Here is a 25,155-nt window from a genome sequence, read left to right as displayed (position 1 = left end):
GTTTCTCAGAGAGATATCTACCATGATCCCTCACCATTTGTAATTTGTTGGCCAAGGAAAAGACATATTCCTCTCATTTCTTCTTTTATTCCTTTTCTTCTTGAGTAACTTTCCTGAGTAACCAGAGCAGCGCAGGCTATTCCAGACATCTTATATGAGAATACTAAAGCTGCCCTCTCTCTACTGGAATGACTTTGCCTGTACATCTTAGAATTTCATCTGCATTTTCCATGGCAGCATCTGCTTGGCAGCCTGGAGTCACCCTATGTTAAACAAATGCAGGTAGAAATACTCATCCTTAGCCTCAAAGAGACGACCTTACACGTGTGCTTTTTGTCCCATTTCTACAACACAAGCCCTTGAGGTCATCCAGATCTTCTCACCAACCTTTGTGTGAACTTGATGACACCATCCCCACTTTAGCTGCTTCCTTCTCCGGCTTACCCTTTTTTGAAGAATCTCCAGTTTTCTTAGCCTAGTGTTTGTACCTGTGGGACATATTTTACAGAAGTCTAAGAAAATGAGAGCTGCCCACCTAATGCAGGTAGCAGACTGGAGACCTAACAATCTGTTATAATCTATTATAAACTCTATTCTTGACTGAATTCCTCTTTCAGTAAGACAGCTCATCGCAGTGGCTTTGTGCATGCATTTCCATTACATGCATAGTCCAGAAAATGCAGGACAGCTTTGTGTTACTGTCGAAGAATTAAAGTCCTGTTTATGTAGGATGTAATTTCTTTTTCTGCAGCTCCTGCCCTCCTATAATAATTTCATATCTTCTCATGATGACTCTCTCAATTCCCTCCTCATTATTTCTTTACCATACTACATAGGAGTGCCAGTAACTGCCTGGGAGTCCCTTGTGTGAGGCACTGTACAACCAAGGATCGGAGGCATCACCAGCTCAAGTCTAACCCCTACAGCAACATGCATGAGCCAGTCTAAGAGTGCAGGCACATGTAGCCAGTGGTTTGAACAAAGCACCAAGACAACACTGTTTCACCAAAGCCCCTGGACCACCATGCAAAGCCCTGTGTGACAGGAGATTTTCACTCTCCTGCCCTCTCCATGCTGCACTTGGGGGACTGTGCATCTTTTAGATGTGTTTCCCTGATGGTCCCTTTTGTCACATATAAGCTGCTGGGAGTAAATCTCATCCTATAGGTAGGCTGTGTCTCACCCGGGAGCGTTTGGAAGAATTTTATGGTCTCTTTAGAGGGATTGTTAAGACACAGTTCATAAATTTGAGGAGGCACCTGGCCCCCTTATGGCCTACTGTGGTGTGCATTGCCGGGACAAACTGTCCCCAGAGTAGTGCCTCCCCCTGTGTTAGCCGGGATGCATTCGCTCTTGTATTGATTGCATATGTGTTCAGCCAGTCACTGAAAGGGGAAGTTTGACCCCACAGTGCAGGGGCTCGTAACAACCTCAGCAGGTTTATTGGCCTGATCGATGGTACATGACTTCACTGCAGGAGCTGAAAAAAATGTAAGTAATCCTTATATTAAAACAAGTGTGGGGAAAAGACATTTCCACAAAGAATGGTTCGATCTTTTTAAATTAGGTTTCTTTTTTCCCTAAACTATTGACTAACAGACTGAAAAATTTCTAAAGGCATCTGTTTTTGAAGACAATGCCATTTTTCTCAGGAAAGAAAATCATTATATGACAAGTGAACAAGTCTGTCCTTGTCAGTCTGTTTCTCAGGCTCAGCTGGGGAAACAGGTGTAGAAAAGGTTTAAATTAAATGGTTCTCCAAACTCTTGAGTCAAATGTAAATTGTTAGGGTTCTGATGGTTTTGTTTTCCTTTCAGGATTTTGCACATTTTTGTTCTACGGTCCAGTTGTGCGTTATTCCAGAAGTCAGAGGCTTGGTGCAAAGCTCATTGACACATTAATTTCCTTGGCTGTAAAAGCCAATTTCATCACAACATCCTGAACACCTTGGAGGTTTTCCTGTGGGTCCTGGGATCTTTGCTGCTGGCATCTGGCTGCTCTTCCGTGATGCAGCTGGACTTAAGCAGCTGCCCCATGTTTCAGCTCATCAGTAGGCGGCTGCTATGTGTGCTGAGTCACCCTGTGCTGGAGGTGACGTGCCATTTCATTGCCTCTGTATGATCATCCCAAACCCTGGGAAAGGTTATACCGGGGCTTTCCCAGAGCAATGAGTAACTCTTGATTTGCTGCCATGAGCTTTGTCTTTCTGACACCAGCTGTTATAAACCCTGCACTTTGTACCCAGGGCATGTCAGAACCATCCCAAGTCCCTTTTTAGTATTTGTTTGCAGAGGTTAGCAACAATAAGTCCAGCTCACAAGCTGCACTGAATTTAGCTCCTATTAATAAAATTCATAACTGCATTCCTGTTTCCAACAAATATTCTATTGCATCTTAGCTAAAGACCTGGAGCCGGTGGAAGGGAAAGAATAAAGTGTGGTTTATGGGCCAGCTTGGGTATAGCAGTGCCCCTTGTCTGTAGGCATTTCCATCACCCTCAGGAGAGGTAGGAGTGGATTCTCACGCTGTTCCAGAGTTGAAAACACCTTAAGCAGCAAAACACCTAGGCTGTTAATTGGGGTTGAAGTCCCTTAAGAATAAATGTGTTTAATGGCAGAGAAGATGGATCTTCCTAGATAAGAATTGTTTAGAGATCCTTATCCTTGCAATGTTGAGCACTTCTGCTGAAACCTGACGCACTCAGGGCCAAATCCTGCTTGCTTTTGTGTTAGTGGCAGACACAGACTAGAGCTCAGATCTTTTTCACATCCCCCTGCTGGGAGAAATGACTGCTGCTGCTGTAGAAAATACCAAGTGTGTTAGGTTAATTACCTTTCCCTATTAAAAGACTAATGCCAGACGGCTCATATGGTATAAATTAGGCAAGATTTACCAGTCAGTGGAGTTTGTGGGTTTGGTTTTTTTTTGTTTTGTGGGTTTTGGTGTTTTGTTTTTTTTTTTTAAGTAGTGTGACTTTGTGTCTTGTTTATGGTTGCTATGCAAGATTTTTCAAATGGCAGTGATACTATCAAATTTGGAGGAATAGGCACAATATTGCTAGAAAATGCAAGTAACTGGATACTTGCATTTCAGTATCCAGTATACTGAAAAGTATGACTTTTCAGTAACTGGATAGAGGAATCCTGATTCTACTTTTTTTTAATGCAAAGCTGAAGTTTAATACAGAAGGAGGGGAGAGACTCCTTCATTGTCACTGTTCTCTTTTAGCAGATGCCTTGTTTTATTGATAATACTCAAGATTATAAAAAATGAATCCAAGTGTCCTGAAGTAATTGAAGCCTCATGCTGGTGCTTGTTTTCAGAGCTCTTTACAAACCCTCTGAATCAGGTTTTGCTATAAGGTGCTGTGACTGTTCCCTTGATTTGACTTGGCCATGGTGAGAAATAGTTAAGGAGCTTTTAGTTTCTTGGGATTTGCATTTGAGTTTCCTTAGGGTGGATGTGACTCACCTGGGGACAACTAAAGCCCTGGCAGTGCTGTTCCCTGGGGACCCTGAAGAGGCAGGACAGGCTCTCAGGCTGGGAGTCTGCTGCGGGTGAGTGAGACATTTCAATGCAATTCATTGCTCTTGCTGTGTTAAATTGCAGCTGCTGGAGAATACACAGTTTTGTGGAGGAATATTTCCTGACTCACTTAGAATTTCATAAGCAAAGAGTCCATCCAGGATTGCTTGTTTATCTCATCTAGGAAACAAGACAGAGCTCTACTGCATATTTAATTAGATGGGAGGAAGGCAAAGAATTTTAAGATAAGCTTATCTTCTGCTCCTCATTGCAGCCCTCATGTAAAAATTTTGCATGGCATGCAAAACAGAGCCTGATGGTAAGTCATTTGGTTTTAAGGACATTGCACATGAAAACAGCTTTACAGAGTAATACTTTTCTTGGTTGAATACTTCTATGAATTCTTTTGTGTATATGACTAAAAAAATTGTTGTCAATCTTATGAAAATTAACCAGGAGATGTAAAGAGATGTGCATGAACCAGGGGCTTCTGGAGGAGTAAACTCCTTCATTCCTGTGGCTGCTGAAAGCAGAAAAAGAACAGGTGAAGAGAACCTGAGTCCAAGTTTCTTGTTGCTGTATTAGGCTGACAGTAATCAGAACGAAGGCACTGAGAATGACAGTCTGAAGTCAGTCAGAAAGCAGAGAGCAATGGATTTTATATTGTGGCCTTCCAGTTCCAGTTCCACAACGATTTTTGTGTACGTTTATGGAGGGGAGGATGACTAGTCCTTGCTGTGGAGGTGGCTGCAAGAGCAGAGTCTGAGGTGGCAGAAAGGGTGTTGAAGATCGTGCCCCTGTACTCAGCACTGGTGAGGCCGCACCTCGAATGGCAGGAGACATGGTAGTGTTGGGTTGACGGTTGCACTTGATGATCTTTAGAGGTCTTTTCCAGTCTTAATGATTCTATGATGCAGAACTGGGATGGTGTCCTGTGAGGTTCTGCGTTTAGTTTTCCATCTTCAGCATTGGTACCAGTGTGCAGTGTTACAACTACATATCGCTCTCACACAGAAAACCACAATGTCAAGAGTCTGCACCACCACCACAGCTGCAAACCATCCTCTGCTCTCTCTGAGCCTGCCTGCTGCTTCGTAACTCAAAAACCTTCAGATCTGTGCTCTCCCCTTGCAGCGAGGGCCAGGGGAAGCCTGGGGTCATCTGTACAGCTAGTCAGTGTTTGAGTTTTTATCTGTACTGTCCAGGGCTTGCTGAGGAGCTAGGGTCCTGCTCTCCACCTAGCAAAAGGATGTGGGAGGAGGATAAGATGAAAACTAGAAAAACTAGTTAAAGCTAAAAAAAGCTAGAAAACTAGCTTTCAGCCTAGTTTTGCTAATTCTGCATCTCTGAACAAGTTATTATTGCTATACAACAAAATCCCTGTCTGTGAGATTAATGGTCATGAAATAATGGTTGTACTCTGCTAATGAGTCACTGATGGGTGTCAAACGATGGGTTGGTGAGGGGAGTGAATGGATGAGCCTCATGGGGATGTTCTGTAACCTGGGCGGGCGCGGGATGTGCATGTACTGGGCTAGGCACAAAACATCCCTAAGGAGGACTGAGGCCATCAGGCTGCACACAACGCTACCTTGGTCCCAGAGCATTCTGCATCTCTCTGCTGTTCAGGAGGGGATTCAAGATGCTCTGGGCCTAAGAGAGATCCACAGTGCACGAGGGAAAGCTTCATTTCCTGAGGCAGCAGTGTATATAGCTTTTTATTTGCTTTCATGCACTACAGTAAAACTCACCCCGGCATTAAGTATTCATGGTGCCAGAGAAACAAGTAAAATTCAGGAACGAGTAACTGCCTTTGTGGTTTCATGAGGACCTCTGTGTCTTTGCACTTCTAAATGCTGGCATAATAAACCCTGAAGTGCTTTTTTTGCTCACAGCAGATGTGAATAATACAGCTGTTAGCTGGGGTGTCTCCTAGCGGAAACAATTGGCAACTCCTAGGTTGCACTGGAGGCCTGAAAAACCCATGATTTTTCCTCCACATTTGAGAAACTAAGAGATAAAATTATTTTTTTTTTTTCTTTTTAAATCGTTAGGCACATACAACATAAAGACAGTCACTTTTGCAGTAAGTGTTTCGTAGAGTGCCTTTAAAGCGAAAATGCTCTGCGCAGCCAGAGCCCCTGTGGGGCTGGGCTGCTCCCAGTGTGATGTGAGCATCGTGGCAGCATGCCCCATCCCCTGCGCCCCAGCATAGGGAGTGAGGGATGCCCAGGTGTACAGTACCTCTTTTCCACTCAGCAGCATTTCTGCAAGGTGAGAAAGGGGACCTGTGGGAATGCTTAGGGGTGCTGAGCCCTGTAAACTTCATGCTATAAATGCACCTTTCTTTTTCCTCATGCCCGTCTCCCCCCACGGAGATCCTGAGCAGGATGCAAATATCCTCAGTGACTTTACCAGGTTTCCCTTCTGCTTCTTCAAGCATAATCACATTCACTGCTTTCTGCTTGTTTTCAGGTCTCATTTGCAGCTGGAAGCTCAAACCACCATTTATTTTCTGTATGGGTTCCTAATCTGGAAATTGATCTGATTTTCTATACTAAATTATAAGCAAATTAAGCTAAACACATTGCATTATGTCCAGATGCATTGTGGAGCTTTCATGAAAGAGGAAAAAACACATTTGTCATTGCTGAGTTTCTTCTTTCCTCAGTATCAATAACTTCATGTTTTCAAAAAATATAAAGTGTGTCTATAAATGGTAGAATTTTTTCCTTGGGACCAGGAGCCAAGTAGCTGGAGCTGCATCTGTCTCACATCTTTCATCCTCTCAGCCCTTATCCTTGCTGTCATCCCAAGCTCTATTCTTTTGCAGTTCCTCCCCTTGCTTTTAGACACACTTTGATTATCTGCAATATTGCATTTGGTAGTATTACTAAATAGTTCTGAAATTTTTCCTTTCGGCAACCACTTCTTTCCTTTCAAATGGAATTTTTTTCCCTAGTTGTAAATCAGCTTTAGAGCCTCGTATGTCTAAGGAGAGTAAAATACCCCACTACTCCAAATGAGACAAGTATTTTGCATTTCCATTTCCTGACCCATCAGGAAGGATTTTGTGCAAAACGCAGGAGAAATGTCAAAGTGATAAAATAACATTGGTTTTGTTTCATTCTCTGGTTAGACCAGCTGATGCTATGAAAAACATCCAGCACTATCCAGACTTTATAGAGATTGAATGCAAAGAGGGCAAATACTTTATAGGTTCTGCTACATTTCAATAACATTTTTACTGACTGACAAATACTACATCACCTGAGGTTTTTGACATAATTTCTTAGTTTACTGATTTAAATCTGAAATATGCCTGAAATACATTACTTTGCCAGGAAAATTTGCAGTCTGGGTGTGAGATGGACTCCCCATCTGCATTTATAGCCACAAACATCAGCTTTAGTTTCCTACCACCAAACAACATTTATTATGAGATAGGGGAAACGCCGTTCCTCTTCAAAAAGTCTGTTTAACACAACTGATTTGCAAGATTCTTTTTTAGCTGAGAACAATTAAGAACTCTAACAGCTTAACTGGGTGCGATAATTAGCAGTCACTAAGTCCATCTTTGGGGAAATACAGCATGCTGTCCTATTTTAGTCCTACCATAGTAAGGACTGAGAAAATAGTGTAAATACCCATTGCTCTCCTGAGCAGCGCCTTGGGACGGAGAGCCTGGGGCAGAGCCCGGGCTGGGTGTGAGCTGCAGCAGCGATCTCTGCCCGCCTAGCTCAGAAGGTGTGTCATTTTGGTAAACACAGGCGATAAATTTAACTAGTCATCGTGACGCAAGCAAAAACTGTTAGCAGCCAGGGTGGAAATGCATGCTACTCCCTTCTTACAGGAAGGAGTAGGTTTATATTGATAACTCCTAGAAGCAGCCTCCTGGGCTCCTGCCGGTCGTGCTGTGTGGTCCCAGGCCGGTGGGAAGGCAGTGGCCCAGTGCCAGCTGGTGCAGGATGCTGGGGAGGCTGCTGGGGCGCGGACCCTGGCTGTGGCGGCGGGTGGCTCGGCCGGTCCTGCACCCCACCAGAGCTGCCAGTGACAAAGTAAAGGGCACCCAGGATGCAGCTTTGCAGACGGCTAATCCAGGTGGGTAGAAAGGCTTTGGTCGCTGTTTCATGCTGCTGCATGGAGGGAAAGGGTATTTGCAGGAAAGGGCGAGAAAATGACCCTTGTTCTCGTCTGTGGCTGTGTTACTGCACTGCTGCACCTCCTGGGGTTACAAATGCTCCCGAGACATGGAGCAAATTGAGAGCACTGACTAGCACAGTGCACAGGGATAAAGTTTTTTGTGTTAAATAGTCCTTCCTATGGCAGCAAATACAAACTGATACCTTATATCAGGGAATATGTTAATTAAAAGAAAAAAAATGTTCCTCCTTGTACCCAGCTGCCAGGTTTCCTGAGGAGGATCTGTGCACTTCCCCAGACATTCAGGGCTGGTGCAAGCGGCAGACTTGCACCCCTCTGCTCCCCGCAATGCTCCCTGCCAGATTACATCCACAGCTGCGTGTCCTTGTGGCAGGCAGTGCCCTGGCTTACCTGGTAGGCAGCAGGCATGGGCTGCTCCCACATGGGCAAGCTCCCTGGCATGGAGATAGCTTCTCTTTTTAATCTGTACCACCATCTCCTTGGCTGTGCCTTTGCAAACCCCTCAGCCTAGCGGGGCTGGGCTGCACGGGGCTGCCTGTGCTTCCGTGGGATGGCTGTGGGTCTCCCGCATGGGGCTTTGCCCTTGTCTTTCCTGGGACGGAGCTTGTCCTTTTAGTGATTCATCCTACTGCTTGCTGCAGATCTGATTCAGACACTTGCTGATATTTCAGATGTAGCTCTCCAGGTCTCACTGGCATTCTGTAAGAGAAACAGGAGAAACAGAAGATTAAATTTACCTGGCGGTCTGGGTGCCAAGATTTACACCTGGGATTTTTCAGCCATTCACAAGTCCTGGCATGCATGAGCAGGCCTGGGGCCGAGGTCCTTCATGTAATTTCATGATCTCCATACAGGCAGGAATTGATGCTCCCCGTCGCCTGTTCTGTAGCAGCAGTGATTTCCTTTTGGCCAAGCACCAGCAGTCCAGCAACAGCCAGGGAGTTCAGGACACAGAGACTGGGGGTGTCTTCATGTCTACCCCTTCCTGCATGTCCTGGTCTCCCACAGGGCATTTCTAAACACAAGTCCCACATTTGCAAGCCCAGGACACCGTAACCTAGCATCTTGGGTGCGCTTACCTGGGTGTGTGAGTAGTCCCAGCTACCTCGTGATGACCACCTGTACAGGTGTGCAATGTAAAAGCCAGGATTTGAGCTAGCCATTGCTTACCCTATTTTTGCAGGGTTTCCCTGCCACTGCTCTCATCATGGCCTGTCATTGGACTTGCTTCCATCAAGAAGAGCCAGAGTCCCTTTCTCATTGTGGTCACAGTGACAGCATGCTAATGTCATCGCCGTGGTAGTCTGGTGGGTGTGATGCATCATCATTAGAGTACAGTAACGCGGTACCCAGCTTGCGTGAGAATGACTGCCAGCCTCTCACTGGGCTATATCTTAACAGACCTTGTGTCTACATCATCGCTTTTAGAAGGAGATGCTGTTGAGGAGTTATTAGTGCTGCTGGCAGTTTGCTTAACTCCCTAGTTGGGCCATTTAAAAGCAAGATGCTAGCAGGGTGAGAGCATATTGTGGGCTTGGGTGACCTCAGGCCCATACACTCTCCCCCCTTAATCACAAAGGTTAGAAGAGATTTTTAGTTTAAAACGTACCTAAAATTAAGGAGAAAAAAAAATTAAGCAAAATTAAATAAGCTGCAAATGTAACATAGCGTCTCACAGCAGCTGCTGAGTCCTTTTGACATTAGAAAGCACATTTGGCTTTCAGAATAGAAAGTGCCATTCTCAACTTCCAATCCATTTCCCCCTGTAACAACAGCTTCTTTCCTCTTTCCTTCTGTAAGCTTAGCTCATCGTTTCCTTTTGAAAAATTTCTTACAGATTACAAAGCTTTCAAAATCGACAGAAGGCCTACAAATTTTGATAAAAAGGTGTTAATATGGTCAGGACGCTTTAAAAAGGAGGAGGACATTCCCAAGCACATATCGTAAGTAGACCTGTCTGAATGATGCTTTGGCTGTGAATCTACAGATTGACACCCCGGTCTGCATTACCCAGAACTGTGCTCACACGGTAAGGGTCAGTGCTCCTCCATGCTGACGGGGCCCGCTGCTGGTGCCCAATGTAACCTGAATGTTTGTGAACATGAACTTCTTGCTGCCCTGTGAAGTGAACTGGATTCACTATAAATTATATCCTAAGTTATAAGTTTCAGGCTAAGCTGAAGTGTCTTTTGACAAACTCGGAAGTCATCATGCTAAAATATCATCCACTCTGGATTTTTGCATGCTTTACTAGTTTTTACTGAGTAGCAATTAATAATACTGCATACATTTTAAAAAGAAGTTTTTAAACCACACACAGCTTTGGTGACAGACATCTGCACCAAGTTGCTCACATCTGGGCTGTGGTTTCACTTCCTTGTCGGGGTATTTTGTTAAAGGATTGTCACTCAGAGTTGGAGACCTAATGCTTCCTGACTTGTGACATCCTGGGGGCTCCTCCAGCTGGCCTTCCCCTTGCAGGTGTAAGTAAATCCCTGGCTGGATATGATTGCTTGAATGACTCACTGCCACAATGCAGTCTCTTGCAAGTGTGAATTGTCAGATAAATGCCATGGGTCGCTCATGGAAGGTGGTGGAGATTTCCCAGCAATGGCTGTGGCAGTTCAGCTGCTTGGGAAGAGAACTCTGATGGACAGCATAGCTGTCCGCACCGGCTCAGGCTCAGCCTCCCGCTGCAGGCAGATGCTTGTGGGGCTGGTGCCAGCTGCCTGGCAGGGGGCTACAATCCAGAGGGACAGGGCTGCAAAACTCCATGCACAGCTGGGATGGGGATGTGGACACAGACTGAGCCACCACTTGCTGTGACTCTTGGCTGTGTGAAAACTCTCCATTGCTTTTAACCAAAATGTCATGCATGTGCTTTTATTCCACTGAGGGTGGCGTTGCCTGGCCCTGGTGGCGTGGTCCCAGTGTCTCCTGGTCTGTGCAGCACCCCATGCCCTGCCCTGCCACACCCAAAGCTGGGGCCCTCGTAATTCCATTATCATGATTAAAATACTTTCCTGTCCTTGTCATTTTTCATGTGTTCACTCTCATGCAATAAAAGAAGGCAGGAGAGCAGGATTTGTTATTCCTGTTGTTAATGATGGCTCTTGGGAGTAGCAACACCCCACCTGTGTGGTTTGAGTCCTCCTCTAAGCACTTGCAGAAAGAGATGGCTGAAACACATTGTACATTAACAGGTAGTTGCTGGAAGACTTGAGGATTCATTACCCAGCTCCCCATGATCTCATTTCACACATGCTGCTGCAGGATGGAAACTCTGCTCTGTCCTCCACAGGTCTGAGGTCCTCGACGTAGCAAGGAACAGCGTCAGGATAAAGATTTGCTACATCATGATTGCACTGACCTTGCTGGGCTGTTTGGCCATGGTAATCACAGGCAAAGAAGTGAGTATTGTTTCTGGGTGAACTGATCCACTTAATGTATGGTCTGTGTATACTTTCTTTGTAAATAAGCACCTGGGTGACATATGGGTTTGAAAATAAGTCCATATAAACAATATTTGCACAGGATCCATATCACTCCATTCTCCGGAGGACAGTCTATCATGCGGAAGCACAACTTGCTGGTTAATGTATTCCTTCTGACCCACTTTGCCATAAACCCATGCAGTGCAATGCCCTGTATCATGGTATCTCAGCAAGAGGCCGGTCCAAAGGTTGTGGAGTAGCTCAGACAACGTCAATGGCTCCTGGTCCTGCCCTGCACCTGGGGGCCATGAGGCTCCCGCGGTCATGCTCTCTAGCCTGTGTGCCACCATTGCCACCAAGAGCTGTGACACTTGCTTCTTCACATCCCACTGATGGGGAAGGAGGGTCTTCAGCCTGACTTGCACATCCCAGTGCAACCGTAAACAATTTACCATGTAATTTTTCTGCTAATCAGAGCTCAAATGTTGAAAATTTGGTAAAACAAGGAGATACATTAACTCCTGTCACTGCAAAGTATCAAAAAGGACAGTGGGGTGTCAAAGCAAGTAGTGCAAATGTGGGGAAATTTAGTGGTGGGAGTGTGTGCATGCAATGATTTTCACCATTTCTTTTCAAGGCTGCTAAAAAGGATCACACGCTGCTGAGGATGAACATAGAAAAGAAGGCCAAATGGAGGGCTGAAGTGGAGAAAGATGAGGAAGCAGCTATTGAGAAGCCACAATGATTTGGAACAGATTTACTTTAACAGCTGGAGATCAATGATTTGCACACGTGGCATATGTACCTGTCTTAATTTAATTCTTCGGAGCTTTTTTACTGAAACTCTGTGGGTAAAGAATTCACTGCTTGAAAACTACTCCATACAACCTGGGAAACTCCTATGGAAACTCTAACAGCTGCTTTCTGTTGCCTCTGGCTTCTGCTGAAATACAGAAAGTGTTGGCAAGGACGGATGCAGGACTCCCCAGCTCAGGACCAGCTTTTCGTGGTGCTGCTGATGCTCAGCATGGCCATGGGGCTGTCTCCTCACAGCCAGGAAGGATGTGGCCCTACACCAGAGAGTATCCCATTCTGTGCAATGCCTCTAGTGCAAACAGCCTTGGCCAAAGTGACCCAGAGCAGGGGGAATAGGAGTCTGAAATATGTTTTGCAGGCAAAAAGAGGTCAATTATGTCTGCCTCTGAGCCTGCCGCCATCACTGTCCCCTCTCCCATCCCCAGCACCTCATGGGGTCCCACGGCCAGAGGAGAGGGGGAACATGGGCATGAAGAGGGACTGGGAAGATGGAGGAGTGTGAGCAGACCGTGACGACTGATTTGGGCCAAAAGGGGCTTTGTGCCAGAGGAGACAGCAGTGATGTGGAGTGGTAGTGTGGGCATGTGGAGTGGTTTCTTCCTGTGGGGCAGCCCACGGAACCCACACCCAGCACAGGGAGCCTGGTCTGGAGGCACTTCTCATCCTGTTGCACCTCACTGTCTTTTCATCTGCTTCCAGTCATTGTCATGAAAGTTCTCTAGCACTGCTTAGCTGTGATTTCAGTCAGGAGTGATTTTTAATACATGGTTTGCTAGAACTGGATTCTTTTTAATCATCATAGTTCATTAATTCATAATAAAACAGCTGTCCAATTACATCTAAACCAAACGTATCTCTTCACAGCTTCATTTAAAGTGTCACCAAACTCTTTGGGATGATGTTTAACAGATGGGAGACATCCTAATGAAGCACTGAAAGTTCCATTTTCATGACGTGATTACACTTCAGGACAGGCCCCAGTCCATGCCTGTGGGAGCTGATGGTCTAAGCCCCTGTGTAGAGCTGGGTGTGCTGAATAGGGTGCCAAGGGACATGGAGGGACAAAACCCAGCTGTCATGGAGATGGCAAGTGCTGTAACCACACTCGGCCTTTGTGCAGTGTCCTGAGCATCACACCAAGGCTTGGGCTTTGCAAGGTTTATTACTCAGACCAGCTGCACTTGTGCTCCAGGGGAGTCTGGAAGCTCCTGCTCAGGTCTCTGGGGTTTATTGTGTCAAAAATCATGTCCATGTATTGCTGGTATGTCACTACACGAACAAGCTGCTGGCAAGGACGAGCTGGGCCATTGGCAGGCAGTCAGTAGTTGTTGGGCTCTGGGACTCCATCTCCTGTGCCTGCGGTCACTGGGGAACTTTCGCCCTCCAATGCTTCCTAGGAGCCCTTTTCTCCATGTTGCACACCTCTTTAGGGTGAGCGTGTGTGAGGGGGATGTTACATCTGCCACAGCTCGGTGTTTGAAGTCCTTGTTTCCAACTCACAGCAGCGTGCAGTACAATTCACCAAAAGTGATGCCTGCTCCCTGTAGTGTTCCTCACAAAGCATATCTCAGGGAAGTGAAAATAACAGTCTAGGACAAGCACAGAGCGAACAAGTCTCTGCTGAGAAGACATTTTTGCCGGCACAGGTAATACAGGCTTTTTCATTTTACATGACCTGGTTTTCTTGGTTAGTGCAATAAACCTCAAGAATTGCCTCAAAGTTAGTGTTTATTTGGAGATAAACTAAAACACCTCTGGTCAGTCTCTCAGATTATTTTTTTTAGTTCTTAAATGTCTTGCACGTGCCCTTTTTGAGAAGGCACGTGTAAAACATAAAGGAACCTGGTTTGATACTTGTAAACAAATCCACATCCATGTTCTGAGCTTCCCTGACTTAAGCAGGAAAGGAGATGACCATAACCACAAGAGCAAGCAAATTAATTGTGTCTTATTCCACTCCCTACTCTGCACTTCCCTTTGCCTGGGGAAAAAAAATTCTTCAGGTGTGAGCTATTATCAAACCCTCTTAAACAGCCTGGGTCTCTGTTGACTACTGCATAAAGCTGCTGCATTGCACGTCATCATTAAGAAAAAGGAAGAATCAGTTCCTCATCCCTGAGCCACTGATGGTGGGCCACTTCTGGCGATCAGATGACCCAGGTGCTTTTGGGTTCTCAGAGAGAGCTACAGCTATTATGTAGAGAGTAGTTCTTTGCTAGTCCTGGCTAAATGATTATTCGTTTTAATATCATAATATTCCTCCCAAAATCAATCACACGGATTGCTGGCTTGCACTTGGTCAGCAGCGGGGGCCTGCTGGCACTGGTGTGGCACAGCCTCAGCTGGAGCCGTCCCCTGTAGTAGCTGGAGATGCCAGCAGAGGACGTTGCACTGCTGATGCCTCTCCAACACTGGGACTTACCACTGCTTGTTAAAATCGGTTTCCATCTGTGTTTGCAAAGTCCTTTGACTCTTCTCTTGAAAAGCTTCTAATTAACACAGCTTCCTGAATTTATAATTGACTAATCCTCACCTTAGGGTTGGGTTTTTTTAAATTTCCCCTCCCATCTCTATTGCTTCAGTGTCACACCTGATTGCCCAGTCATTTATAAAAAGGGTGGGAGTAGTTACTAGGTAGGAGCTATTCTTCCCTTTTTAATAATGTGCCCTGTATTTCCCCAGCCTGGCCCCAAGGGCAATGCGAGGGGCTGGCTTTTCTCTGAAGCAAGGGATGGAGCTAAGGGTGTGCTGGTTTGCTCGGCTGCTCGGGGAGACTGAGGGTGAGTCCTTTCAACTCTCACCTCCTTGTTTACTGTTCTGAACTAGGAGGAAAGAATACTAGCTCCCTTTTAGGATTTTTGCCGTTTTAATGAACTCTATGCAAATAGTTAACAACGTGCTGGTGGCTGGTGCTGTAGAGATTTGCATTATAATAACAATTATTGGGGAAGATTTCCCCTAGTAGCTGGAGCTGATCTAATTCTGCTTCCATTAGTCAGTGCTGCCGTTCCTCCTGGCTGTGAGTTAAGGTTATTGTCTACCATTTTTTGAAGTCTCAGTCACTTCCAGAGATCAGCTTCCCCGGGAAGCCAGGCTGCTGCGGGGCAGAGCTGGGTGCGCCGAGCTTTCTTCTGCCACTGCGGTGAGAACAAGCTTATACGGGAGGGTCTGCTTTGTGAGTGTCCCAGTGCCCCAGAGAAAAGGTGTGAGATGGGGAAGTCTGAGCTCAGGAGATTTCAGTCCCTTCCGTACTCATTTTACCTTCCTTTTTGACCTGTTCAAGGGGTTTCTAGTGACACTTGTTTTCTTTCCATCCATCTGCTATGGGCAGCTCTTCTCCTGGGATGCAGTAAGGCTGACATGATCCTGCAATTGCAAAGGACTTTTTCCCTGGATGCAGATGAAATCTTTCCATTCAGAAATATCTCATTTTAAAGACTTCCTTGTTCTTTCAGTGTTTAATCTCCCACTAAGCTGGGAAACTGCTGCATGTTTTAAGGCTGAATGCTTCCAGGTATTGGACATTGTCTTCAATACGGAATATAAAACATCCCATCTCAAGTCTTTCCTGTGTGTAACCAGTCACCCCTCAGCTATCGTTTGGAGATGGATTCCAAATGATGTGTTCAAAACACCTGTAGTTTCTAACCATTGCTTGGTGGGTATCACTGGCTTAGTGGCCAATTAAGTGATTGATACTACAGTGAATTTATTCCTGTATTAAGTGATTTACTACATTAGAGCCTCTTCATAAACAATCCAAATACAATTTTTGTTTGGTTTAGCATAGAATCAATAATCTAGTACTTTTGCAGGAAGAAGAGATGTAAAACCTTTCCAGACTTTACTGACTACCATGGAAAATTAAAAAGCACAGTGGTGATGGATCAGAAGCTTGTTCTCCTCTGCCTATGCCCAAGGTGCCGGCACTGTGGGACTGGCATGGCCAGCCAGTGGCTGCAAATCTGCTTTTGTTCCTGGGACTGACAAAGGTCAGTTCAAAGGAGCTTCAAGGTTGAAGGTCTCCTCTGGGTGAGGAGCAATGATGGTTTGGATCTGTAAAGGGACCCGCTCCCTCTTACCACAAAGATCTTTCCAGCTTGCAGCAGCCTCATGCTTTCTCCTTTGCTCAGCATCCTTGCAGCACATAAGCGCTGGCTGCTGCTGGCCTGCAGGTATCTGGGGGTCCTCATGCCCATCATGATTTCAGAGATGGCTTAAACACCACTCTCCTATTTGGGTTTGGCACAAAGCTGTTCTAGCCTAGCAGGAAAGCAAGAACAATGTTCAATGATTTGAATTAATTAATGGATCATTCATTAATGCATTGGGGTAGCATTAAAGCAATTTTCCATGGTTAAGTAATTTGATGATCTTTAGTGCTGTATGATTGACTGCAAAACCTCTGTGGCAGTCATATGATAAGTAGGTAGCTCCTGAAGGGCTGTTGAAGGACCGGATCATTTAATTTCCTTGTTTTACACAGGATCTGGACACAAACCTCATTGGTCTAGCTGGCTCCACACCTCGTCTGTGCACGAGACAGCTTCTCACAAGGAAATCTAAAGCTGGGATCTGACCCTTTTGCAGCACTGCCTTTCCTCATGAAGGGACCTCGAGCTGTTTGTGGGAAGGGACTGCTGTTTGCTGGGTGTGTGAGGGCTTGCCAGAGAGGTCAATCTGGAACAGGATTTCATAGGAAATAGTTGGGATCACTCAGGATTTACGTATGCTCTGCAGCATGAGTGGAGTTATCAGAAACTGCTGGTAAGACTAGATGAGAAATCTGAAGGATTTGCATGCCAGTTTGTAATGCGCTTCTCCCAGATGACTTATGGTCCTGAGACTTTTTCTAAATGAAATGGAAACTAAAATAGCCCAATAAATTAGTCATATGCTAATTACAATCATTCCTAATGGTTCATGTTTCTGTTTCTGCAGAATGCATGAATGGAAACACAAGTCATGTGGTGCACTGTGAATTGCACCACCATTACACTGAACTCGTAGCTCCCCAGTAGATATTTTATCATTGTCTAAGCATTGTCCTGCAAAAATTTCTAACAGCAGGTCTATATTCTTTACCAAGGACATCCATTAGGGCTGTAAAGTTGTCATTAAAGCAATGCTGCTTTAATCTCCAGAATGCAGTTTCAGACTGTACTAAGGGGGCAGAGTAAACCTTCAAAGGCAGGTAGTTAAATATCCCAGCGTTTCAGTGCTCTAAGCCCCATGAAAGGGAAATTTTACCTAACAAACACCAATGCAAAGCAAAAATACAACTATTGCATGTTGTTCTCTCCCACTCATTTCCTTTTTTTCTTCTCCCAAGAGCTGCTGTGCAGGTGGCACAGGGGATGCTGTGAGCTGGGGACCGCTGGGCACCCGCTGCTGCGGCATGAGCCCACGTACAGGCAGTTGGGTGCTGTGGGGCTGCCTAGTGCTGCACAGAGAAACTGCAGAAATGGGCAGGAAGCTGCCTGTGCAGCTGTGGTATCTAATGTGCCAATTCCCACAGCCTTTCTGTAGCTGCTGATGTTTAGTGTTTGAGGACTTTTTCATCTACTTGCCTCTTGTCTTTGCTGAACGCACCAGGGAGGGATTCTGAGCTCGTTTCAGGTGAAGTCCAGGTGTCTGTGGACTTCCGTGGGTGATAGCTGGATGTGCAAGTGTCCCCTGCTGCTATGAGGACACAGGTGTCCTGCCAAGGTGGGCTCTGGGAGTCGCGAAGGAAACTGCACAGAGCGAGGAGCAGAGACAACCACTGCTCAGATGGCACCTTGCATATGGCTCCCCAGAGGCGGCTGATTCTCTCACGGTGTCCTTTGCTCTGGGCCAGGCTCTGACCTGGCACCTGGGTATTCTGTGGCAGATGGTGCCATCCTCCCAAAAGCTAGGCTGTGAGAGTCCAGCTGCTCTGGGTGTCCCCGGGCAGCATCAGCTCAGATGGCACAGGTGAAAGCTACAGTCCCATGACCTGGGACTTTCACCAGCCCATGGAGTGATGGGGCTGGCAATGGAGTGGGTGCCCAGCTGTGGGGGAGCGGAGTGGTGCATCCACCCTGCTGTCACATCCTGCCTCAGCTCAACCCACAAGGACAGGCAGTTGCTGTGGTTCATCACCCTCCAGACTTCCTGCAACTCATGAACTCTGCAATATTAATCAGGTGGGGCACTAGCCTTCTTTTAAAGACATTCTTAATGTACAGTGACTACCTTAGGGCTGGTCTTACTTGGGAAGAACTAGGACAGAGTGTTCAGCAGAGCAGCTTGAGCCCAGATATTTTATTTTGCTTCAATTAGCCAGAGAGAAATAATAGCAATAATTAAAAAAAAAAAATCCTGGCAAAAGTGTGCCTGCATGTGAGCCTGAGTCACCCATCTCCAGATCTGCTTTCCGTGCACAAAGTTATGCACCAGCCTGAGAAATTATTTGCAATATCCCTTAGGCTTTTTCCTTTACACATATATTTACATAAAGGAAAGTAAAATCTCTGCAGCCTACCTTTTTCTCAAAAGTAGGTTTCCCTTGAGACAGAGTGAAATAGTGTGGGTGTCTCATCTGAAGGGCCAATGGTGTGAATTTTGCGTTCAGCCCCATGGAAAGAAACTGACAATTTTGCACAGGGAAGAGGCAGCCAAAAATCTACTTCCCTGCTACTGGGGGATCTAATCCCTGCCTTCCTGAGCAGCTCCCAAAGCACATCAAAAAGGCAGTCAGTGCCACGCCATCCCTTTTAGAGGTGGGGAAGTCTGCACCCTTGGGGGCTGCCCTGAGAGGGTGCAAGTGCAAGTGTGGGCTAGTACAGGCATCACCATTTTATGGGCTTGTTTTGCTTTTGGAGCTGAGGACTTATGATGAGTGAAGTTTAAGGGCTGGGATTTGGGGTGCTGGGAAAGGATCCCTATCACGCAGGGGCCTGGAGATGCTGCTGAGCTCTGTGTAAGACCCTGCTGCGGTGGCCAGCCCCTGTGGGGCTCCCCTGGGAGTGTACCAGAAAGGGTAATAATAATGAGTGGTGATATTTAATATGGAAAGTGGCAGAGTGCAGAAATAGTCACAAACACGGAAGGGATACAGGGAAACAGCCCAAGGGTCACACGAGAGGAAGGAGACCTTCACCCTGCTCTTCTGACTCCCTCCTCCCTATTAACAACATTTTCATCAACAAGGAAAAGTGATTTGAGTCGCTTTTACACATCTGCCAGGGATCATGACCTGGAAATTAAGGCAGCCTCCCATGTGCGCTTGTCAGCCCTCCCCTGGAGGCTTGGCCGGGGTCTGGATGCTCTCATGCAGCAGTTGGTGCAAGCTCAGTGCTTCCAGGCTAATGTGCTCCCTTGCTGCTCTGTATGCAGGCATACTTCTATAAACAGCAATAAAACCATGTACTTAACCAATAAAACAGGCATAGGAGCTCTGACATCCGAGCATCAGAGCTGAGATAACAGCTCTCTTGGAAACTAACCCTCTGTGTAGGCTGAACTGTTATGATTTCTAACTGTACAGCTATTATCCTCCATTATCCCACCCGCTGTCTCGTTACCCTTGCCGCAGCGTGTGCTTTGTCATACACCAGCTTTCAGCCCACAATTAGTGTCCCTGAGTCCCCAGCACTGACTCCCCTGGCTGCTGTGTGGCTGGGGCAACTTGGGCGCTCGCCAGCTTGCGGTGTTTGGCTGGGTGTCGCTGTTATACGCTCAGGTATTGCTGAGCATGCGATGAGCCGTGTTTGCACCCTGAGTTTTCCTGGCAAACCTGGTTCCCATAGGGAAGGGCTCGGGACTGTGTGCACTGCTCATGACACACATCGTACATCCTGACTAACAACGTACTTACACATTTTACCAATCAGCTCACGTATTGGCCGAGAAAGCATGTTGCTGAAGGGGAAACCTGTCTGCTTGCTGTAAAATGATGTGTTTAGATCAACTGCATGCTGTTTATCTGGCTCTACAAACCCAGGCGCAGTCTTGCAGCACTGGTCTTCCAGAAATGCAGTCTTTGCTCTGGAGAGGTGGAGGCGCAGGTAATGACTCATGGTATGAGAAGAGGGAGTCAGAAACATGAGTTCATGTAAACTGCCCTGCTAAGAAGCGCGAACTTGTGTGGCTTTGAACTACGAGCCTTTTGGTGCTTAATTTTGGAAGTGTAGACCAAGTGCCTTAGAAAAAGGAGGATTTCGTGGTATGCATTTTGGTGCAGTGGATTCTTTTTGTAATACAAGCAGGGAGCAAAGCACTGGGGGACTGTAGGTCTGGGCAGCTTGGTGCCCAGATGGAGAACTCGGTGCCCGTGGCTCTGCCTGCTGCCAGAGGGCAGGACACAGCAGCGCTGGGTGCGCTCATGTGCGTGTTAGTGCTACCACACGCCCTCCAGATTTGCTGCTGTAAAAGACAGTGACTCCTTCCCCCCGCCCCCGCTGGGGGTGGCACGGCTGGTGCTCGTGGGGACGAGAAGCAGCATCGCTCTGCAGGCTGTGCAAGGGCTGAGCCGGGCACAATGCGGCCTGACACACGGCTGGCAGCACCTCCTGAACCTCTCCTGAGGCTGAGATCATGAAAAAGCCTTGTGAGCCTCTGGACAGAGGGTTAGTGAATTTTTTGTGGCTGAGGCCCTCCTGCTTCACCCTAGCTGCCAGCTGTGCCTGGGACATGGTTTTGGGCACTGCTCTGAGCTAGTGACCTGCCACAAAACCAGGAGTTGTGTCCCAGGGCTGCATCTAATCTGTAGCTCTGCCCCACCTCAGTCCACCCATATCAACCTTCCAAATGCTCTGCTCTTAGCCAGGTGGCATCCCTGCAGACCGTCAGCCTTCGGTCTGGGGTAGGATTTTTCTGGTGGACCTTGCTGGGCTGGCTGTGATGGCCAGCTCAGGGCAAGGCCACTGCTCTGGTGCGCGTGCACCAACACCCTTCTAGTTACCCCCTGCCCCTTCCCCCCTTCCTCTTTCGCCCCACCCCCCCCTTCTCTTGTGAGAGTAATGGGCCTCCTAGCTACATTTTAAAATGCAAAACCACAGCCTGACATTTATGCTAAGTTGAGCTGGGTGCAAGAACCACTTTAGAGACTCTGATTTTAATTGACTGGAGAATAGCTTTTAACCTAGGTTGAAACTAGAGGTAGATTTGCATAACAATTGATCTAAAAGTTCCACTACCTCCCACAGCCAGAACAAGGAAACCTGTTTCTGCTCGGTTTTATACTTTAAGTGCTTCTAACAATGGAGCAATTCAGTGTTTAAGTACAATTTTCAGGCTGTACAACAATAGCCTGCTGCAGAGAAAACTCCCTCCTGGCATTTCCTCATTTCTCAAGTTCTGCTTGGGGGCCTGAGCACAATTTTAGTAAAAACTTCCTCCTCCTTTTGGCTTACCATTCTGTTACTTGTTTAAGACTTAAGTAGTTCCAGATTATACTGTTTTAATTCTTCTTTCTTCTTGTGGCAGAAAAAGCCATTAAACCCAGATCCAACTTCAGGCACATGAGCAAAATAGCTTTTATTAATGCCTTTAGCTGTGATGAGTGAGAACTCCAAGCTGTCAGCTCTAACTGCAGGAACAGTCCCGATGCCATGCTCAGGTTTTATATTAAAAAAGGATGAGAAACTGCACGTCAACATGTCAGTGAAAAGCCGTGAAAGTGAGAATGCACAGTGCATTGTTTATTAATGTTATATGGTTCAGTCAAAATGTGAAAGCTGTCAAGTGGGGAGGATAAAGTGGGGCCTGAGTTTCTATCCAAGTCAGGCTTTCCAGTCCCCGTTTGACCAGGTTTTTTTCCTTTTTCACCTCTCCAAGTAGGAAGCTCAGGGTCCAGCTGAACAGCTGTTTATGTACCTCCTTACATCAGCAGATATCAGTGCCTCTCCTCACTCAGATTAACTCTACCGCTGAGCAACTCTCTCCAGGCTCTTCCGTGATTTACTGGCAACCTCCTCCATCAGGTAACAAAATCCAGTTTCTGGGTGTGGAAAGGGACTTGCTGAGCAGGGCTGCCTGTCCAAAGAAATACAGGGCTCCTTTTTTTCTACCCAGAGGCTTCATCTCAGCAGAGCGCGCTGTGCGGCTGTCTGTGTGGGGATTTTGTTGTTGGGTAGTAGTGCTGAGCAGCTGGGCTGGGGCCGTGCAGCCTGGGCCATCCCCTCCCTGGTATTGCAGCCCCTGCCTGGGGTGCCAGCCACCAGCCATGGCACCCAGGTTCTGCTGCAGTGGCAGGAGCTAAACCTGCCCTGCAGAGTAGGGCTGAAAGAGGGAAACTGCTGTCGCTGGGTTATCCATCATTAGTGGGGGCAAACGTGAGATGGGGGAGGGTTGGGAAGTGCTTCCTTCTTCCAGCAATTCACCTTAACAGTAGCTGCTGTTGAACAGCTGGGATCCATGCTCGAATATGCAAAGTTGTTTCCCCTCCTGCTTAATCCTGCAGCCTTGTTAATAATGAGTTCCCATTATGCAGTTGGACAGAGGCTGTATCTGGCCCAGATTTGATCAGGGATACAGGCAGACAGCACGCTCACACCTTGCAGAAGCTGCTATCTCCTCTGCCAGAAATGCAGCATTTCTTTATTTTTGAAGTACATCTGTGGTTGCCATGGTTTCAGAGGAGCACAGGTCTCGTGTTGCTGAGAGCCTCGAGCAACTGCACAAGAGGTGTGAAGGTCCCTGGCCCTGCCATGGGACTGATCTGGCTGCTGGTTTCTGTGCCAGCATTGCTGCCTGGGCCACCTCCAGCTGCAGCGGTGCAGGGAGCAGGGTCCTCTGGCCCAGACCTCAAGGGACTTCCTTGGCTGTGAAGATTTTTCCAAGATCACACCTACCCCATGTGGTTGCAATGCATGGGTACAGGCCAGGTAGCTTACACCTTCAGAGAAATATATCAGCTTGGTTTAAGAAAGCCGTCCTGTGCCAAGACTGCCTACAGGTTTCGGCAGGACATCCTGAGAGCCAGAAGATTTTCCCACCACTGAGGTTTAGTGTTAAAATCTTTTTTTTTTTCAACTTGTTTAGCATCCAGGTTGTCGATCAATACATCTTGTCTCAAATAAAGGATTTTGACTTTGGTTTATTTTACACCTGTGGGTGAAATCTTGTAGCCATTAGAGGCAGTTCATTTGTTACACACTCAGGGGACAGGCAGGTATTCTTAGAAATACTAACTTTGGGGCATCTGTGAGGATTGCAAATAGAAGCAGCGCATCCAGGTGGCTTTCAGAGGGAGGCTGGCAGCTCAGGAGATGCCCTCGGAACCCCTCCTGCCCTTGCTGTCGGCTACCACTGTGCTGATTTATCACTTTTAAAGTTCAGTGAATCCATAATCTTGCTGGGAAATGTTGAGAAAGCAAATTTACTCTGAACAGAAGGCAGTGAGTGGGCTCTGAGGGTAGCACTTGCTCCCATTTTAAATAGGTCTCTGTTGGTGCAAAACTGAGATCATGTAGGATCCATAAGTATGTCTATTTTTCCTTCCCTTGGCCTTTTTCCCTTTGAGGGAGGCAATTTCTTCAGTTTTTCACTGCTCTTACCTTTCAGTGAGAGTTTTGGAGATGAGGGATGGTTTGCTTCTCCTCTTTCCAGCAGGGACGTGCAGGGGGTAAAGGCAGAAGATCTTAGGAGGACAGGAGGGCTCTGCTCCCCCTCATCTGCCTGTCTACCTAATCCATACTGGCCACTGGCATCAACTTTACAAGGGAATACCCGTCCTTTGAATGGCACAGTTTTTTGAGTGCATGAGTGACACAAACCACAGCTGTAGTTATGATGAACAACAGATATAAAAGGGAAGAATTTGCCCCTTGCATTTTCTTCTATGAATAATGGCAACACTTCAAACCCAGCCTTGTTAAACTGTTCATAAAAAAAAAAAGGAGCTCATAGAAAGAGAGGTCAATTCCTGCTTCTGCGTGGACCGGAGCCACCAAAATGACTCTTTCTACAGCATCAGTTCTTCCATCACCAGCAGAGTGAGTCCAAGAGGAAAAAATAATCAGGGAGGCAGGAAAAAAAATATCCACCTCTATTTTTTTTCTCTACCAAATTAAATGACCCACACTGGGGAGTTTCTAACACTTCTAAATGGTTGACTGAAGGTCCAATTTATTTCCTGTCAGACTCTCCCACATTTCAGTGTGATGAAGACTGCCCTGTGAGCACTGAGCCTCCTCTTCTCGCTCAGAGCCGGCATCCCTGGTGCACCACGTGTGTTCTGCCCATGCGAGCTGCTCTGGACCACGAGTTCCTCACCCGCATCCAAAAGCCCTGCTCACCAAATGTGCTACTTGCCCTCACCCCCTTGGATGTTTATCAGGCTTTTGAGCTTGCAACTGCTCCAGCAGTGGGTACAGTTTTTGTTTTGTTTCATTGTGGTTAAATAACTGCTGTGTTTGAAGCTTATTTGGGGCTCCCCATATGGTTTCCAGCAAAGGCAAAGCAATATTAGCTGTTGGTATGGGTAACTTGTGCTTCTCTCAGATGTTCAGCGTATCTCTGTTGCTGGTGTAAGGACAGTCTTGCTTCTGTTGCAGGTGTATGGACACATGAGGCCACGATGAAAGTTTGGAAATGGATAGAGGTGGCTCTTTGCAGTCTGCACTGTAGCTCTGTCCAGAGGGAAGGCAGCCAGAATGCAGCTGTATTTCTGACAAAAGCCATTTCTGAAGCATGTGATGATTTTAATAGCTTTCAGATAATGTGAGAAGATGAGGCTAAGCCAGGAAGGGCAGCCCAAAATGTGAGGCTTGCTGCTTTCATAGGGAAAGCAGCCCAGTGCCAGGCTCCAGTGAGCAACTGAGGTGCTGCAAACCAGCCAAGCTCTACAAAATGTGATACCACAGGGCCGTGCTGGCTAGTGGAGGCAAGTGTTGGGGACAACAACAGCTTATCTAGGTGAAGAGAAAACCAACTCACCATGTGTCCCAGTCACTCAGACCTGCTGCTGTTCCTTGGCTGGCTCAGATGGGCCTGGAGATGGCCATCCCAGTGGCCACCAGGTTGCCTTTGCCCACCTACCCTCCCATGCCCCACAGAGGTTTGTGGGTGTTTAAAACACTCCATGGTGTGACTGAATAACCCCAGTGGTCCCGAACCTGCCATCCCCAATCTGGATAGAGCTTGTAGATAGGATAGGTCTGGATAGGCCCTGCTCCTGCAGCTTCCAGCCTTCATCCGAGACTCCTGTACTGCATGGTAGGGGCAAGACAATGCACCTGAACATCTCCAT

General features: G+C 46.8%; 1 protein-coding gene across 1 annotated transcript; it reads left to right on the top strand.

Annotated features, from left to right (window-relative positions):
* The first annotated feature begins 7,298 nt into the window (after window positions 1–7,298).
* On the top strand, window positions 7,299–11,918 carry LOC142063286 (protein FAM162B-like). The gene is made up of 4 exons (XM_075106851.1): window positions 7,299–7,626; window positions 9,527–9,632; window positions 10,991–11,099; window positions 11,761–11,918. The coding sequence occupies exons 1-4, from the start codon at window positions 7,494–7,496 to the stop codon at window positions 11,866–11,868; spliced, it is 456 nt and encodes a 151-aa protein (XP_074962952.1). The 5' UTR covers window positions 7,299–7,493; the 3' UTR covers window positions 11,869–11,918.
* The last annotated feature ends 13,237 nt before the right edge of the window (window positions 11,919–25,155 follow it).

Source organism: Phalacrocorax aristotelis, chromosome 11 (genome assembly GCF_949628215.1).
Source record: "Phalacrocorax aristotelis chromosome 11, bGulAri2.1, whole genome shotgun sequence".
In the NCBI taxonomy this organism is placed as follows: Eukaryota; Metazoa; Chordata; class Aves; order Suliformes; family Phalacrocoracidae; genus Phalacrocorax; species Phalacrocorax aristotelis.
The sequence above is the reverse complement of the archived record's forward strand: the minus strand, read 5'-3'. Positions and strand labels throughout refer to the sequence as shown.

Bases quoted from the DNA above. Each gene is read 5' to 3' on its own strand.
- LOC142063286 (XM_075106851.1), top strand. From the start codon at position 7,494: ATGCTGGGGAGGCTGCTGGGGCGCGGACCCTGGCTGTGGCGGCGGGTG. The intron at 7,627-9,526 runs GTGGGTAGAAAG...AATTTCTTACAG, and splicing joins TTTGCAGACGGCTAATCCAG to ATTACAAAGCTTTCAAAATC. The intron at 11,100-11,760 runs GTGAGTATTGTT...TTTCTTTTCAAG, and splicing joins TGGTAATCACAGGCAAAGAA to GCTGCTAAAAAGGATCACAC.